Source organism: Prinia subflava, chromosome 6 (assembly GCF_021018805.1).
Source record: "Prinia subflava isolate CZ2003 ecotype Zambia chromosome 6, Cam_Psub_1.2, whole genome shotgun sequence".
In the NCBI taxonomy this organism is placed as follows: Eukaryota; Metazoa; Chordata; class Aves; order Passeriformes; family Cisticolidae; genus Prinia; species Prinia subflava.
The window spans coordinates 28,563,950-28,581,685 of record NC_086252.1 but is presented as its reverse complement, the minus strand read 5'-3'; the positions used below and the strand labels follow the sequence as shown (position 1 = coordinate 28,581,685).

The 17,736-nt window shown below is 43.5% G+C and overlaps 1 protein-coding gene across 1 annotated transcript in view; it reads right to left on the bottom strand.

Moving 5' to 3' along the window:
- The window catches only part of PDIA5 (protein disulfide isomerase family A member 5), a 97,694-nt gene that overhangs the window by 66,777 nt on the left and 13,181 nt on the right, over nucleotides 1-17,736 (bottom strand). Inside the window, exons 3-5 of the mRNA XM_063400865.1 lie at nucleotides 16,095-16,182; nucleotides 2,601-2,684; nucleotides 1,803-1,848 (exon numbers count right to left, since the gene is read on the bottom strand). Of these exons, the coding sequence (XP_063256935.1) occupies nucleotides 1,803-1,848; nucleotides 2,601-2,684; nucleotides 16,095-16,182 (218 nt within the window). The remainder of the gene's footprint in view (nucleotides 1-1,802; nucleotides 1,849-2,600; nucleotides 2,685-16,094; nucleotides 16,183-17,736) is intronic.

Below are 17,736 nucleotides of genomic sequence, written 5' to 3'. Positions count from 1 at the left end.
AGAAACAAAGGTCACTGGCTTAACAGAAGAAAACAGGGAGAAGTGGAACAGAGGGAGAAATACAGAAAATATCCAGGCAGCTGTGAGCAGCAGAACAATCAAACAGCTGAATCATTTGATCACTGCCCAGATCTGATCCACTGCCCAACCTGTAAATCATTAGTGGCTAGTTTCACAAGGACAGTTTAATTGAGAACGACTCCAGCCCCTAGAGTTAGGGAGCTTCAAAATTCCTCTTCCACCCCCAATGGAATCCTACATCCCTGTCCATGGGATGCTGCTTTCTTCTTCCCAGCAGGCAGGGCCAAAGGGTAGGGTGAAATGCTCATCACAGAACAGCTGAAGGAATAAATGATCTGGTTCCTGTTGTGCTATGATTGCCTCTCAGCCCAATGCTCCCTGGAGCACTGCAGGTGCTTTCCACTCCATCTGATCTGTAAGGAAGAGTCACAGCACTAATTCCTGGTTGCAGCACTTTATGGAGGGCAGGACAGACACATCATGAATTGTTCAAATCACCCAAATTTAGGCAACTAGCAAGTCTCCCTTAGCCCATCACCCACCACGAAGGAAAACAACCATCACCAGCTGCAATTCCTCACTAAGCACAGAGAGTCTGGTTTAGGCAGCTGCTGACTGGGCTGGGTATTTAACACTGCCCTTCCTATTGCCAGGCAAGATTTCTGCTGCAGGAGATGGGAAGATACATGGCCCTACCCTCCCCATCTCAGACAAATCTGCATCACAGCCTCAAGTGAAGAGTGAATGAATTCAAGTCAGGGCACTCGTCCAAGACTGTCCCCCATCAGATACTCTCCAACTCTGGCTGTAAAGGCAAGGTCCAGAGCAGGTGCACTTAGGAACAGCCTCTCTGGCAGACTCAGGCTCACACAGCATCTCACACAGGCTTCCCTTCATCCTAGGGCAATGCCCTGAACAAGCCAGAAAGGGGACATGCATGGAATTATGTCAACCTGGGGTGATGCCATCAAGCCTTCAAAAGACCAGTGACTGTGCAGAGCTCAGGTCTGCTGGAGGAGGAAGAGAAACAGGAACTGGGCATCAAAGCAGGACAGAAGTGATTTCTGGAAGCCAAGTCATTGCAGGACTCCTCAGGTCAGGAGCTTCCCACGGCTTCACCAGGGCTTTGCAAAGGAAAGCTGCGCACTTCTGGCCTGCTCACTGTACTTTTACTCCACCATTTCCACAGTCATCTGGATCTACACATCTGTACCATGCCTCATGCCCTTCTCCTCCCCTGCCCACAGAACGTTGCCTTCCATTGCTTTATGTCAAGATTTGCCAGAAAAGAAGAAAGGTCCTTTTATACCTGATGCACTCAAAGCACTTTCATAGGAGCTGTGGTTCCACAATGTGATAAAAGATAAGGCCACTCAGCTCCCGTTAAAGTTTATAAACACACAACCTAAGAACCTCAGAGAACTCCTTATCAAAATGCAGTATCAGCTAATACTTTTAGTTATACTACCACAAAGAGCACCTTGTAATGAAAACAAGAAAATCCTTATTTGTTACCAGTGTGTAAGTTAATTTACAATTTACCTTCCAGTTCAACATGGGGTCAAATCTTTTAAATAATAAATAATTCTCCTGGATCTGTGGTTGACAGACATGTATGCACACAAAAACCTCTTGGCCATTCTGACAGCTGTTTATGAAGATTACTCCCCTTTCTTTCATGCTGAAGGCATGAAAAAATATCAAAACCAGTTTTTAATCCACAAATGTCTCGCTCATATCTAGCAAAACCAAAAGAATAATAATGGAATATTTGAATTTACCTTCAATGTGACCGCTCTGTTATATGCAGTATGAAATGCACCGTCCCTGTTAAACGAGGAGTGGGGAATAAAGTTAACTTACAGTAACATTACTGGAATTCAAACAGCTGCTCCTCCTGACTTCTCACTAACCAGAATAACATTATCCTGCTGAAACCACAGAACTAAGTAGAATTTACAGCATGGTAATTTAAAGGGGGGTGGGGTGGGGAGGAACAAGAGGAAGAAAAAAGGGAGGGTGCAAACCAGTGTAAATAAAGCAGTTTCCCAGTAAACAATTCCCTCCCTGACACTTTAACAAGATTATTTCCTATGGCATGATCTTTGGAGATGGAGATGCAGCTGCTTGGTGTACTCCCACTCCTATTATTTTCAGGAAGAAAGATCTCTTGCTGTCTCACAACACTTGCCTTTCTCCACTCAGGTTATGAAGGACTATCTCAAGTCAGAAAGGTGAGACAAGTGAAGCAATTTGTCCAAGGCACATGCCAGCAGGCAAGTGACAGAAAGCAAGAGAACTCAAATCTCAGGCATCAGCCCCATGCATTGGGCAGTTTTAGTCCATGGGACATCTCTCCCTGGCCCTGCTCATGCTTTTAGTGTTTTCTGTTCAACAGCAGAATAAATTTAACTCAACTTCTGTCATAACACATGCTTCCACACTGAAGAAACAGCAATTAATTTCACAGGATAAAAAAATAAGTCATCTTAATGCTGCAACAGCATAGGGCTGAAAGAAGAACACTCTTAATGGGGGCATCAACAACTATGAACTCCAAATCCCAGCCCAGCACTCACTTATAATGGAGTAAATCCACTCCTTTCTCCTTTGAATTAGGATCTACCTTCATCTTCTTGCATAATTTTCGGCTTTCAGTATCACTGCAAAAAACACATATTGGAAGAAAGGTTACCAAAAAAGAAAATCAAATGCATTCAGTTCTGAGAACTCACTGCTGTGCTTCCTCATCAGCAATTAATTCAAACTAACAGTAATTTGGAAGCTGTTTAGCTAAGTTTGTGGGACAAGCATTATGAAAAGCTCCATTAGTCAATTTAATTTCTCTGTTTGCTTGGTCAGGACACAGTGAACTGTGTTAAATTTACATTCCAAAGCCAAGCTCTAACCAGTAGAGAAGCAGCTCATTCCAGCACGTCCAAGGACCTCAGCAGATCTTCTGTCCATGAGATTAATATAAAATTTAGGAAGTCAAATTTCAGTAAGTCCTGCTACTCTTAGGGTGGTGGCCAAAAAGCACTGTTTGTGCAAGATTCAAAAGCAAAGAGCAGTCAACTTTTACATTTGGCAGAAGATAGTAAAAAGCAAAAAAACACCATGTTCAGTAAAAAGCAAAAAAACACCATGTTCGTGTTATGTCCAAGTCCAAATCACAAGTGTTTCACCTTAAAAAGGTCCTGCAGAAAACAAAAACCAATTGAAGTTCTGGAGCTCCAAGCCCAGCAACCCCATCCATTCTAGGTATGAAAGATGTGTCCTGGAGCCACACCTGGAAAGTAGAGGCAAAACCAGCTCTTAAAGAAGGAGGGAGGTATCAGCAGACAGACCTGCTGGAGATGGTCTTCAAACTGAACAAGACTGAATTGCTTCCAGCACCAAATTAGGCTGACTTAAGGAGAGAGAAGGGTCATGGGAGAGAACTGCAAATACATTTGTTTCAGTGGGCAGGCAAAGGGTCTTCATGGCCTAACTGCTCTCCTAAACAGTGCAGGAGTGAAACCATAAGAAGACTTCAAGCTGAAGTGAGTAAAAAGTTGGTCAAAGATCTGGGGAGATGAGTAAAACAGAAAAGAGTATGATTCACATTGACAAGGCTGTTCTCTGCATTGACAAACAGCAAGATTAAACAGCTCAGAAACTTGTTCCCAGCAGAGGACAACTTGTACCTTTTACGCAGATAAATCAATTTAGAAAATGAAAACACTGAAAACCCATCAAGTTTAAACTGATTAGAGACAACAAGATGCAAGGCTTGCAAGAGCCCCTCCAAATTAAGTGCTGCTGCCAACACTGGTGCTAATTCTCCCAATGTTCTCCAGCTGCCTTTCTACAAATGTGAAGAACAACAAACACCAAGTTCACAGTGAGCTGTGAGAATGCCCCTCAGTGGAAATTTCCCAAATGCTTATGGTACATGGAAATAAGGAAGAACGTGCCATGGACACATGCAGCAAAATCAGAATATTATGCTGAAAATAGAAATGAGCATTTTAAGGAACTAACAAAGCGTACAACTACCACACCAGGAAGGAGCACTTGTGATCTCAACTGAACAGAAGTGTATTTATCTGAAGAGTCTCACTGAATTCATCTGAGTTTTGCATTTTCACATCACTGTAACCCATAAACACTCTCTTTGCTTCTCTGGGAGGCTGGAGATCTGAGCTTGAGAACTGAATAATGTGGACATGTCTCCTTGTAACAAAACTAGACTACGGAACAAATGCCCTGGATTTGTAGTTATGCCAAAAAACTGTGTTTGCCACATGGAGTTCATACAAAAAGCCTGCAGCAACATCAAACCCAGGGTCAGAAATATTCTGTCTTCTCTCCCCTGCAGTTCTCCAATGGTCCTATGGGCTAAACCTAAATGACTCGAAGGTCAAGGAATCTCCAGAGAAGAGACCAGTTTCAGATCATCCTTCTGTCTTACCCCAGACAGATTCAGAGGCACAGAGGAGGTGTGTCTTCCAGACATTCCCAAACGTTTCCAGTGTGCAGGTGTACCTGTGACTATCTCAGCTTTGCCAAGACAAATATTAGGTGCTTGATAGGAACAAGTATAATGCTGAAACTTCAGCAACAGGGTCTGTGAAACCCCAAAATGTGAAGAATTGTTCTGGCATAAGCAGAGGACTAAACTGGGTATCAAGAGAATCCCGTGCCTGTTCTATCACCTATTTAGTGCAACTTCTCACCATGTGGGGAAGAAAGTATAATTTTCCCTTATGTGTCATTTAGAGATCTGAATGGATACTAATATTCTGCCAGGTTTAAAGTGGAAAAAAGCTACAAAGCATTATCACTGAGCTGTACCTGTGAGTAAGGAGCTAGCAACTCCTAACAATTCATTTTCTGTTTGCATGAGTTCCTATTAAAAAAAAAAAAAAGAAGAGAGAGAGAGAAGAATAGCTATTTCACTGGATCTAAGTGTGCCCTGCTTTCAGGATTTCTCCATTTGCAGAGATTCACACAGCTGCCTGAATGCACAGACATTATCACAGCAAAGAAAGCAGCAGTTTGCTCCCGTATGTCTCCTACCATTTAGTGGGCAGATTCTCTGCACCACTGCACTGAGAGTTAAGCCTGTTTATGCAAGCTATCTGCACTGATGCACGGGATAGAATAGGAGCAAATTCCAAGAATAGGAAATGTCTAAATATGTATCAGTAATTTTTTCATGCATCAGTGCAGATTTTTGCACATGCCAGACCCACCAGCTCAGATGCTATGCTAACAATTATTTGGAAAAAGCAGGAGATGTACAGAAATGGCAGAGATGGACCCGTCTGCTTTTCCTTCTGCCTTCACTTACAGACAGACAAAAATAACCTGCAAAGAGCAACCTGCTCTGATATCACTTGGTAATGACCATTATTCTAAATAACAGTAAATATCAACACAGATGCAGTCTGCTCTGAGAGTTGTCTCTTTTGAATCTCAGCCAACAGCCTCTCTCTGAAGATGAGCTCCTCAACTCTCACATGGGAGAGGGTAATTAGGACTCCGGTTCTTGCAATTTAATTATATCACTTGAAGAGGCAGTGTAAGAGTTTGTTATAATGACTAAAAGTAAAAAAAAAAACAACCACCACCAACAACAAAAAAACCCCAACCAGAACACCCAAAACAGGAACTAAAGGAAAAGGAAAAAAAAAACAACCAATAAACCACAACCTAAGAAGCCAGAAACTACCCCCAAATCAGCTTTCTACCAACCCAGGCCAAGCCACTCCAAGCAAGGTACCAGGCTTGGGAAATACTGGCTTGAGGATGAGGTCAGTAAGGTGTCCCCAGCAGCCATCCTTGGCTGCCTCTTGCTGTTTCTCTCCAGAGTAATTTGAACCCTGGCAGGTCCCTGCTGTGCTACTGCCAAAGGGACCCTTGCAGGCAGTCCTACAATAATCCAGCATTATCTCCCTGGAAAATCATCCAAAACATCAACCTATTTTCAGTATCACAAGGGCCTAACCAGCAACTGTCTATGTTGTAATGAGGTCGAACCTTAAGTGGCTCAATGGCACAGCTTCCTTCCACTCCCAGAGGCATGTTCTCCACTCTCCCCCTTCCACAAAACCAAACCAGGGCTCCAAATCGTGCCTTTGCTGCAGAAGTGAAGACACATGACAGCTTGGTAAAAAGGAGAATGAACGACCCAAGCTGACCTAAGCAAAAAGTCTAAATAACAGCAAAAGCAGCGTGCATTGCCAAGATTGTGAGCACACTTCACCCTTTCCACTCACATCCCCATCTCCAGAGGGACGTTTTTCCCTCACTGGGGGTTACGGTGGAGCTGGCAGGAAGCCCAAGTGGAGCCTTCCCTGTAAACCTCTGGGGTCCCTTGTCAGTGTTAGCATGCATGAATAATCCCTTAGCACAGGCAGCCAGGTGCTAGCAGGGCAGGAGGGCGGCGAGGGGCTCCTGAAGGAGATCTGGCCTCCTCAGGCTCACCAGGAGCAGCCAGCTCCTGTCACAGCCATTCCTTAGGAGTGGCCCAAGATGCTCTGCCTGTCCAGGACTGCCCACAGTTCTGCACACTCATGGCCATGAGGATGGAGAAGCAGTGAGACATACTGATGGCAGGCCCCAGTGGCAGGAGGAGCAGCACAGAAAAAGCCTTTTGCAGCAACATGTCAAGGTAATTTGGAGAGAGAAAGAACAGAAGATAAAGCTAGACAGAAGGAACATAAAATAAGACCCAGGAGTTTTGCTGCAGCTAAATCTACATAGTTTCTAAATCTAAAACAAATCCAAGCTGGATGGATCCCAAGGAAAAAATGGTGCATGGAGGTGGAAGTGCAAAACTCTCTCCTTGGGGCAAATTCAAATATTGCCCAGTCAGGCCCCAAAGGAACATGGGAATCAAACATCCTCAGCACCATTCTCTTTCATAAGCACAAATTACATCTCTTCCAGCTTTCTAATTATTTCCCTGATTATGTAATGCTGCCCAGTGGCCTCTCATGAAGACAAGAAAACAGCCCCACAACCACACCTCTGGGGACAAAGGATCGGGAATGACTGTCAAATCCCCCCTTCAGCAATGACAAAAATGCCATCCCAAAACGTTCATGTCTCCAGTTGCCAATGTAACAGCAGAGTGTGCACGTGCTGCGTGGCCACACCACTTCCATGCCACTGCCCTGGCATCCCCTAACACTTTGCAATGGAGGGTGCACCCAGCTTTCTTTTTCACCCATACCTACAAGTTTTCCAGGCACAAGAAAAGTAATTAATAAGAACACTGACAGAACCAATTTAAATAACCAGGTCAGTAAATATGCCTGCACAAAAACCATCTCATTCCTCTATCAGCATATGATGTAACCACATGCAAACCACAGATCTCGCAATTTCTAAACAGATTTTCTTTTATCTGTGCATCTTGCCATCTGACACAGGGCTCAACAATCCATGTAAATTATGCTTCAGCTGTCCCTTAAATCACAGTTGTGCCTGTAGACTCTAATGCAATGGAGGCTCTGTTGTATCAGTGACTGTACAAACACTGTCACTGTCCCAACAGCTGGAAGAGACAAAACTGAGCAGGTAAGGAGAAGGAGCAGGCTCCAAGAGCAAGGGAACACTGCAAAGCAGAAGCAAGACTGACTATAAAGCAAACCTCCCAACACTGGAAAAGCATTGGAAGGTACCAGTCAAAGCTGTCATCTTGTTACCAGCATGCTCTCTCAGTCTCATCTCTGTTGTTCAGGTGCTTTCATTCTTTTATGATACAGTAAAAACCATCACAGGGAACTCCCGTTACAACTTCAGGGAAGTTCAACTGCAATTTCAGTCCAGCTGTCAGAAGTGAATTATCAAACAGGGTTTCCCAGCCCAATGCACAGTCTCTGCAATACCCTCTGGCTACCTTCCATAGAATACAGTCTCCAGACAACACGCTGATGAACATCCTGGGAAAGCATGGAATTGAGATCCTGCCAAACAACTAATTGAGCTTGTGACCCCAAAAAAGCAGCAAAAGAAGTGTTAGCAGCAAAAATTTCCTCAAGCCTCCTAAAAGTATGAAACACATTTGCACTTGCAAACCCAATCTGAAAGAGGAAGTCATTAACAGTCAGTAGTAGTTAGATGTGCTCCTACAAGGTTTTGAAATAAAAAAAGGGAATTCATTAGCCACTGTTGGGAACAATATGGGATTTTGAGTTACGCTCCTTGTAGTCATCGATTCCACCCTCCAACGAAGACTTTGTGATCCATTTACAATACAGCAGTTTGTGTACTTTGCTGACCAAACAAAACCAGATTGATTCTAGCAAACCTCTCCTCTTCTCAGACTGCAGGCATTGCCTGCCTTCCCCTCATCCTCACTCCTCCCTCTCATCCTGGGCCAGCAGCTGCCATAACTGCTGCTAACAGTATGTCACATTTGTAAGGCTCCTCACATTCTACAATGATCCCACACCTTCCTGGATCACTCTCTCGAGACCAATCTGAAATCAGAAACAACAACAAAAAAATCCTAGGGAAAAAATCACTTCCCAAACCATCAGGCTGGCTTGCACTACTCCGAAGAGCTGGATGGTAATGGCTTACACCTACTTGATGAGAAAACCCACATGCAGCCATCAGTGCAGAAAGGCACTTAGGTACTCTGCTCCTGAGGGGGGTTTAAGGACCTGCAGGCACCAAAATAGGAACAGGATCCAGGAGAAATAGATGCAGAAGTAATGAGCAGAGGAAGCTTAAACACAAGATTTGTCCTGAAAAACAAAGCAACCTTTTGCACCCATTCTAGGTTCCTGATGGAAATTATCTTCTAGAACAAGTAACAATAGCAACAGGTTTCCACAGCACAGAACAAATCAACCAGTCAAAAAGTGCGGCACATGAAAAGCCTGAACCTTTTAAGGGATGGGAGAGTGTGAAAGCCAAAACCAGAAAATAAACTGCTGGAAAGAATTATAGATAAGGATTAGCAGATGAATGGGATAGAGTCTCATGTGAACTTAGGGCCTGATTTTACCCCCTAGAATGCAGCAAAAATCCCCACTTCAAGGGGGGATTGCAATCACCTTGCAGATGATTGCAGCCTTCTGCTCCACACGCTCCCCTGGAACGTGCCAGGAATGCAAACAGAATAATCCATGTGCTGTGGAGACCCAGCACCACTTGTCACCCAATACAAATGACTCCCTGTGCCCATTAGTCAATTAGAGAGGCCAGGGATCTAGAGGAATAAAATTAAAAAGAAGTATTTTCTGAAAATTAAACCCCATGAGATTAATTCTTACTGCAAGCAAGAGCAAGCCAAAAAGCAAAAAGAAAACCAAGACAAAGAGGTAACACATATCATCATATCGTCAAGCTCAAACAATTAAGGGAAAAAATTATAAGCTCCAGCCCCTGCAGAAAGTCAAGAAGTTATAATGAACAGTGCTTTCCATGGAAATATAAATTAGCAAGAGGTACTTGGCAGCCCACATACCTGCACAGAAATAAGGTAAACACATTCACAAGAGCTACCAAAGGCTTTGCAGGAACTTCCAAAACCACCAAATGCTCAAATTTTTTGTAAAGTAGCAGCTTCCCTCATCCCACAACATAGCACAGGGGAACACTGTCCTAACCTGGGACACAGGATGACTCCTACTCTGTCTTTGAGTTCACATGAATCTAAGAACCTCAAAATGCAGGTTCTGAACATGTCACCCATGGGCACACAGATGCTGCTTTTGTACACCCATTTATGACCTTTAGGTGCACCATGGGCCTGGAGAGGATGGATGCTTTAAATGAATTACTGGGTGCAGGAATACACAGGTGACTTCCTTTACATTAAATCTGAACTTGTTTACTTCTCATTTTGGTCTGAAAAGCAGCAACATTGAAGATTTGGCTAATGAGCAACTCTAGGAAAAAGCCCATGGAATACTTAAGTTTAGGATGAAACAGGCACAAGTTCAGGTTCATACACCCAACCATTACTGTGGATTTAGTTAATTGCTCTGTGTTTCTGAATTAATACAATACACCAAACTGAATGGGTTTAAGTCAGGAACTGAGAGCTTACTTAAAAAAGGGTATTTTTCAGACTGGCATAACACTTCCTGCATGGTCGCTCTTACAGTAAAATAAAAAAGGCATTAATGTGAATGAACATTAACCACACAGACCGGTTATGGCAGAGACAGGAGGAAGGCATCAAAAATCTGTGCTGTAAATGCAGTTTGCCCTTACAAATGCACTCACTCAAGGACTCACACACTGGCAGTGTAATTCACTTGCAAAGCATTCCTGAGGGACACCTGCCTTACCTCCCCTGGACCAGCAGCAAACAGCCCCTGCCACCTCCCCCAGGCTGGCACTACGAGCCATCCTCTCCTGAGCTGCCTTTCACCTTCAAGGCTACTGCAGAAAAATGCAGAAATCCCAGACACTGCAAATCTGCTTGGATGGAAAGGGCTGTACCAGGGCAAGAGCAGCACTCCTCCTATCTTTCTTCTCTCTCTATTAGGTCTGGTCAGCTTTATTTGCAATTTCAAAGCTTTTCATCAGCTTTAAAACTCAGCTCCAAGTAAGAAAGATGAGTAGACTTATTCTCTTAAATAAATCCTACTTCTGAGTGGCTTTATCGGATGAAGGTAAAAACTAGAGAGCAAAATTACTCTAACACCATCTGTACTGCCAGCCTTATTTCTGAAATTTCTCCCTGCTATGTCAAGGCATTAAACACATTCATTTATGACTGTGTGGATAGGTAAAGCCTTTCTGTATCTAAGCATAAGGAAATTAGAATTCTGGGAAGACTTCATCTGAAAGATAGAAAAACAGAGATATTAGGGAAAACCCCAGAAAAGACAAACACTCACTAGATTTGGCTCTTGTGTGAACCAGCATGTTGAGCTGTTTAGGTTTGAACGAACTGCTCTGTCAGCCAAATTATGGTCTCACCTTTATGCTAAGTGCCACGGGACTGCTACAATAACAAGTAATTATTGGGGATGGGTCTACAAGAATGATGCACATGACATACAAAAGGGATTACAAGAATGACACACAAAAGCAGAAGAAGTGGGATTAAAACCAAACAAAAATTAGTCAGACATTTTAAGCAGATGGCATTTCCTCTTCCTAGCAGTCTGATGTGCTAAAGCCAAGCACACGCGCTATGACAGCAGATGGAAATCACACAGCTTTGTTTATGTTTGGGACCCACAGTAAAGGGAACCATGCAAGTTTGAGCAGGGAATAATTACCCAGAGCCAAAGAAATGTGTGCTTTTTAAAAAAATACCAACTCACAATTGGGCAGGAGTTACAGTCAACAAAAACTCGAGACAATTCAGTAACTGGAAAACCCATGAGTGTTCCCTAAATCATATTCACGATGGAGAGAGCTACTTTCAACCTCTTCAATGCTGCACCTGACCACAACATGCTTTATAATCTGCCAAACATATTTTCTTCTCCTTGACAAAGCCATTTTACTTTCTTTTCACTTCACCCAAACTAGGTACTCTTCGAAGTAACATCAGTCCTTGGCCCCACTGTGGTCTATCACAAAACCCACTCCAAAAGGCTAGAGAATAACTTTGTAATGACTATTCTCCAAAGCCACATCTTGGAACATCACAAACTGAGACTAGAGCTTTATCTGCTTTAAATACAAACAGCAACAATTTTGTCTTTCAGTCAAAAGGTAATTCCATCTTACTGTGTTCCCAGGCACATCACTTTGTACCTTTTACTTGCCACCAAAAGGATTTGACAGGAGTTTTGATTTTTAACAAAACTCCTCTTTTGCTTGACCACATCAGTGCTTACCTCCAGTTGTACCAGGCCTTAAAGAATGGAGATTTTGGGAGATTGGGAGACACAGAAGTTTTGCAGCACAAACCCCAACCTGCTGTCAGAGTTAGCAGCAGCCAGTCTCTGACATAGAAAATACCACGTCCTTTGTGCTTTTTTGCAGATATCCTAAGCTTTTAACTCCCTATGATGCCTTTCAATTTTCCAAACTTGTACCAGCCTACAACTAAAAAAATAATTCAATAAACTGCTCAACCTCCTGTTTTCTTACATGCCCATTCCAATTCCACCTGAATGCCCCATTCATGCTGCTGCAGCATTTTTCCTTTCAAAGTTCTCCACACTCTTCATAAATATTGACTAATGAATCAAGCAATATTTACCCAGTTGCTTGGAAAACAGATACCCCTTTTGTAACTGCACAAAGTAACAAGAAGTGACTCATTAGCAGAGTCAGGAACAGAAGCTGTGACTCCCAGCTCCTATTAACGTGGCATCTCCCCAGACACAAGTCCCAGAACACTTGCTCCCAAGGTGCCTGATCCATCTCTCTGGAACACTGAAGATTTAGCAACCTGAAATCTTGTGCTCCATCCCTAATACCATGCATCTCACCAGGCATAATTAGTTTAGTATTCTCTTGACTCTCACACCACCATTCATTCAAAGTCAAATGCCTCAGCAAGGACTTCTTAATTAAAACATGTAAAGGCTAAAATAAAACATATTTTTGTCACATCACTGCTGGGTCTTTCATTCACAAGTGAAATAGCTTCATGTTTAACCGTGTACAGAGCCACATATGCTATCTCAGCACACAGCACACAGCAGCAGTGTCCACCTCAATGCTGTGAGCAATTCTCGAGGTGCCCCTTCATCTCTAGAAGGAGGCATCGATCTGCCTGCAGGAACTGACTGAGCCCTCCTGAATGAGGACCTTCTCTGCAGTGCCACATGCAGAGGGGTCACACTCCAGCACAGCCCTCGGCACAAGGGAGCACAACTGTGCAGGAAAGGCGGGCACATGGCACTCCCAGCCCTACACTTGCCAAGCCCCACCACCCTGGGAATCTCTGCTACTCTGCACAAAGTGACAAACTAAGTGGGCAGCCTCCTCTACTCAACACTGTCTCGCCAAGAAACCCAGTATTTCCCTACATCATGCTGAACAACTAACCTCTCTCTCCCTGAGACTGCTCAACCTGGAACTGAAAGCTCAAAGCTAATCTTTGTCTTATACCACAGATACAACAGAAGCCAAGGCCAAGGAGCACAGCTTCCATGCAAACCAGCACTCAGGAAGTCCTGAAGGCCACACTTCCAGCCACAAACCTGAACATTCCCCTCCACAGTATGAAATCAGAACATGCTGCTGAGACTTAGCAATCCACACTGATCTCGGTCTGTGCAGCAGAATATTCATGCCTTCTCCTGAAAGCCAGGGGAAGGAGAATGACAAGAAACAAAAAAAGCAAAGCCAGTGAAGAAAAACAAAAACGACTGCTGTCATCACCACAGGGAAGCAGCAGCACAAACCACAACTCTGCATGTATGCCAGCCTTGCCAATGCTTGGATCTGGAGGCAAAGAAGCCCAGTACAGCAGGATGTGAAGAGCAAAGCCAAAATTTCCCGCTAAATATTGCTGCCAAACAACACATTTCTTGTCAGTATTTGTAAAACAAATTGAGCCTGTGCTGTAAATATCCCTGCATCTGTGTGCTGTTTGTTTCAGCACCAAGATTTACAAATAAGCCTCCCAGCACACTTGCTGGAGGAGAATGTCTTGAGCCACTCTGGTAGGACTCAGCTGTCCCTACAACTGGCCCTCTGTGACCTGGGGCAGACAGCAATGCCCCAGCCTCTGGTATTGTCACTGCAGCAAGGTGGGCAGTGGTTTGCAGCCACCTCTATATGATTTTTTAGAAAGCAATAAGCAAAGTAAAAAAACCTTCCCCCCAAAAAATTGTTTAAAAGTCACCTCAAAACTACTAGATTGATTTCAGAATGCTTCAAAAGCTTAACAAGCAAATCAACCACAAAACTTGGTTGAGGCTCAAACTATTTGTTTAGGGTTTTTTTTTTTGCATCCACCAAGACCTCCTTTACCATGAGCCAGTGTTCCAGCTCACCTTGCCCCATGAAGCCAGTTCACCAACTCTGTTATAGTATCCACTCAGCAAGAGTGATAGAAGGGATAGAAGTCCATCTCTGAAAAATGCCCTGCTATTTTTTCCAGGTTCTTCCCAAACAAGGCATGAAAGACAGCTCTGCTTTACCCTCAAAGAGAGAATCACACCTATAGCCATGTTATAACACCCTGGTCAGTGCCTGCCACTTGCCAAGTGGCAATCTGATGGTAGCAATTTTGGGAACCTATCAATCTATTCCCAGTTCTCCCAACCCCTCACAGCATGACTTTCACCACACTGCTGCCCTGTCTGAGATTAATTCACCTTTCAGTATTTCTCCATCATAGTGAGAGGAAAGGCACTGCAAGTACCAAGCCTCCTATGAAAAGTATTAAAGCACTGTGTGGGAGAGACTTGAAAATACATTTCTTGCAAGTAGCTTCCATAACAAAGTTTGGTTTAGATGTCAACATTTGGAAAATGAGAGTATATTAGGGTTTGATGAATTGAAGTTTATTTTACAGCAAAACCAAACAATAGATTTCCCTCTCCATCACCATTACTTACAAAGTCAGGAGTGGAGACTGACCTGAACCAAGTGCCAAAACTTCCCTGGATTTCAAACTGAAGTCCTAAACACCAAATCTTTCCTTCTCCAACCCAGAACTAAAATAAATCCTGAAGGGAGTTACTGTTTAGTTGTATTACAGCAGCATTTTGAAGGGCCAGCTGGACAGCCTCATCATCTAGCATTTGTATATAACACAAACACACAGAGTAAGCAGTAAGTACCCCAAAACAAAAGACACAAAAAGGTAGCACCCAGTCTATGACCAGAAACTGAAGCCAAGAGGCTGGCTCAGAACCCTATTTGCTAGCCCTCATTGCTGACAACAAAAAAATTACTTATCAGTGCTTTTGTTAGAAATGGAGACTGTTTTTCTTGGATTTCAGAGGTATGCCTGATTTCCTCACAACCTTCACCTTGTAGGAGTCAATCCAATTTACCCACTGGCTCTTCAGCAGGTGGCAAGTGGTCCAGGCTTCACTGACCTCTGAGGAACAGCCCTGCTTTCTGCCAGCAGATGACCTGGAACTCCATCCCCACCAGTTGGGCAGAGATGAAAGTGTGTGTGCACTTGGACAAGCCCAGCAGAACGCAAACAGAAGGCAGAGGCAGAGGACTCCACAGGAGAAATACCTGCCTGCTGGCAGGGGCGGAGCAGGGCAGGTTAACAATAACAAACTCACATGAACTTGCATTTACCAAGGACTTATTCTGGGTCATTGTTTGATGGATGAGGGTTAGTTTCAAAAGTGTAATTTTACGGGAACCACACGATGTGCAGAGCTGACTTACATTTGTGCACAGTGTACAATCTGTTCATAACATGGCAATCCCCCCCAAAAACACAGGTAGGCTGCAAGCTGCTCCTCTGCAGCGCAGGAAGGGGCACTTGCCACCTGCAGGCAAAGCTCTCCAAGCTGCTGAGGCACTACAATACACAAGCTAAAACCACAAGCAAACTGTTATTGAGTTGAACCACAGCGCAGATTTTCACATCTGCAAACCAGAAAGTACACACCTGTTCATTCCTCCCCACACACACAACCACTTACAAAAACAAGCTTCTCTGCCTTCACATTAAAAATTGCCACAAACTTATGGCAGCACAGAGAAAGGTCTTTAAAAGAAAGCACATTTTATGGAGAAACGCAAATGGCTGGATGCTTCAATACCAAGCAAATAGCCTTAGTGCTCACATGATTTGCTGTCAGAGCAGAATTGCACTGCCCTCCAGCTGAGACACAACATGTGAGATTGAGATTCCTCCTCCCCTGGCTTGTGGGAAAAAAGCTTGCACTCTATGTGTCCCCTATGAAAGGCAATGTCAGCTGAGGTCTCAACTTCAGGCTGAAAAACATGCTGTCAGAAAAGTAACAACCACCATAAGAAAAAAGAATTATTCCCCTCCACTCATTCAAAGGAAGGGAAGATGGTAAGATATAAGCTCCCTACAGAAGAAAATGCACAGAATTATGTGGGTTCAGTTAAAGGCAAAAAGTTTCAGAGCCATCAAAAAAGCTAAGATAGCAATAAAAGCCAAAAGGAGAAAGGGAGAATAAGAAGGAAAAGAGCACAACACATACCCACAGTCTATCCAGCCTATAGTACCTCGTCCTTTCACCTCTTGGGCCACGCTGGACAGCAATCTGAGCGAGCTCTCAGCAGCACCAGCTGGAAGACAAAATTAAACAATAAAACTAAATAAACAACAGCATTACTACCTACACAAAACAACACAATGTTGCATTTCTATGTTCTGAAGCATGTGAAGAACATTTTGTCTCATTTGAAGAAACCAGCATAGCAGGGATCAGTAAAATCTTCTGTAAACTAGAAGGAAAGCTGGCTGCAGCTGAAGCTGGGTGCCTCCTTCCTTCTACCCCCTTAAACAAGACACTAAAATTGGTATTTCCAGACATGCTCCCTGAGCTACATTTATGGAGCTATACTGTGTCCTCTCCTACAGCTTCCATCCCAACACTGCCTTTTTCCCTGTGGCTGGGCATGAACCAGTTTGTACCACAGCCTGCTAATTACAGCAATTTCATTTAGGAGATTCATCAGCTGCAAGGGCAAGTCACTCAGCATCTCTGCCTCCCTAATTCTAGCCCAGTCATACACAGAAAATAACAGACTTTATTCTCATAGTAACCCTGGGAGACACCCAAACTAACAGTCATGAGCAGTACCTAGGAAAAGTCCTTCTGAGTACTGGCTGTATTATAAATACCCAACAGAGATTTTTATAATGCCATGCCACATGTGTAGATTTTGCAAAACACTACCATTCTAAAAGAGTCTTATAAATGGTATTAAAAATAAAAAGAGAGAAAAATATAGCAGTACAAAATAAGTATCCATTCCCCCAAAAAATTTAACAGGAACTGTTTCCTTCCTCAATGAACAGAAAATAGAAACCAAGAGTCTCTTCGAGATCTCCAAAACTACTTCAAGTAACTGAATGTAAAAATGCAATATTGGGACAGACAGAATGCTTCTGTAGACCAATATCTTGTCTCCAGCATCTGAGGAATTGAGGGCCTGTAGATGTCAGAGTAGACAAGCAGAGCCAGCGTGTAAGGATAACCCATCAAATAATCTCTAAAACTTCACGATTTTTACTTCAACGATCTCCTGAGCCAGAAACAACCTCTTTGTATCTAAACAGACTTTGCCTGGGCCTGATACCACCAGAAACACCAACCCACACATATCAGTCCTCAAGAAACTCTTATACCCAAATACCCAGAACATGCAATTGCCACCTCTCACCAACACAGGGACTTAGACAGGTGGGGGAATTCTTTGCATGTACTTACAGTGGAACAGTTTGACAAACACACTTTTAAAAATAAGCATTCAGGGGTCCACTTGTCCCAGAAGACTCAGTTACTGAGTACCCCTGGTAGGGGGAACTAAACATCTCCTACAAATTATGACACTTCCCCAAACCAATGAATTTTCTGCTTGTAATATAAAGTGACATTAGTTCTGCTCAGCTGGGAAGTAAAGCCTTTGTTCCAGCAGTATGACCAGATGCCAGCCAACATCTCATCACATCTGAGGGATGTATATCTGGGATTGAAATTGCTCCTCCAAATTCCTCTCTTGTTTTTCCCCTTGCCTCTTTCTGGGTGACTGTTGAGCAAAGAGATTTCTAATTGTGCAAGGATCACTGTTCCAGGAAGAAACATTAATTCCACAGTCAGCTCTGCATGCAATGCT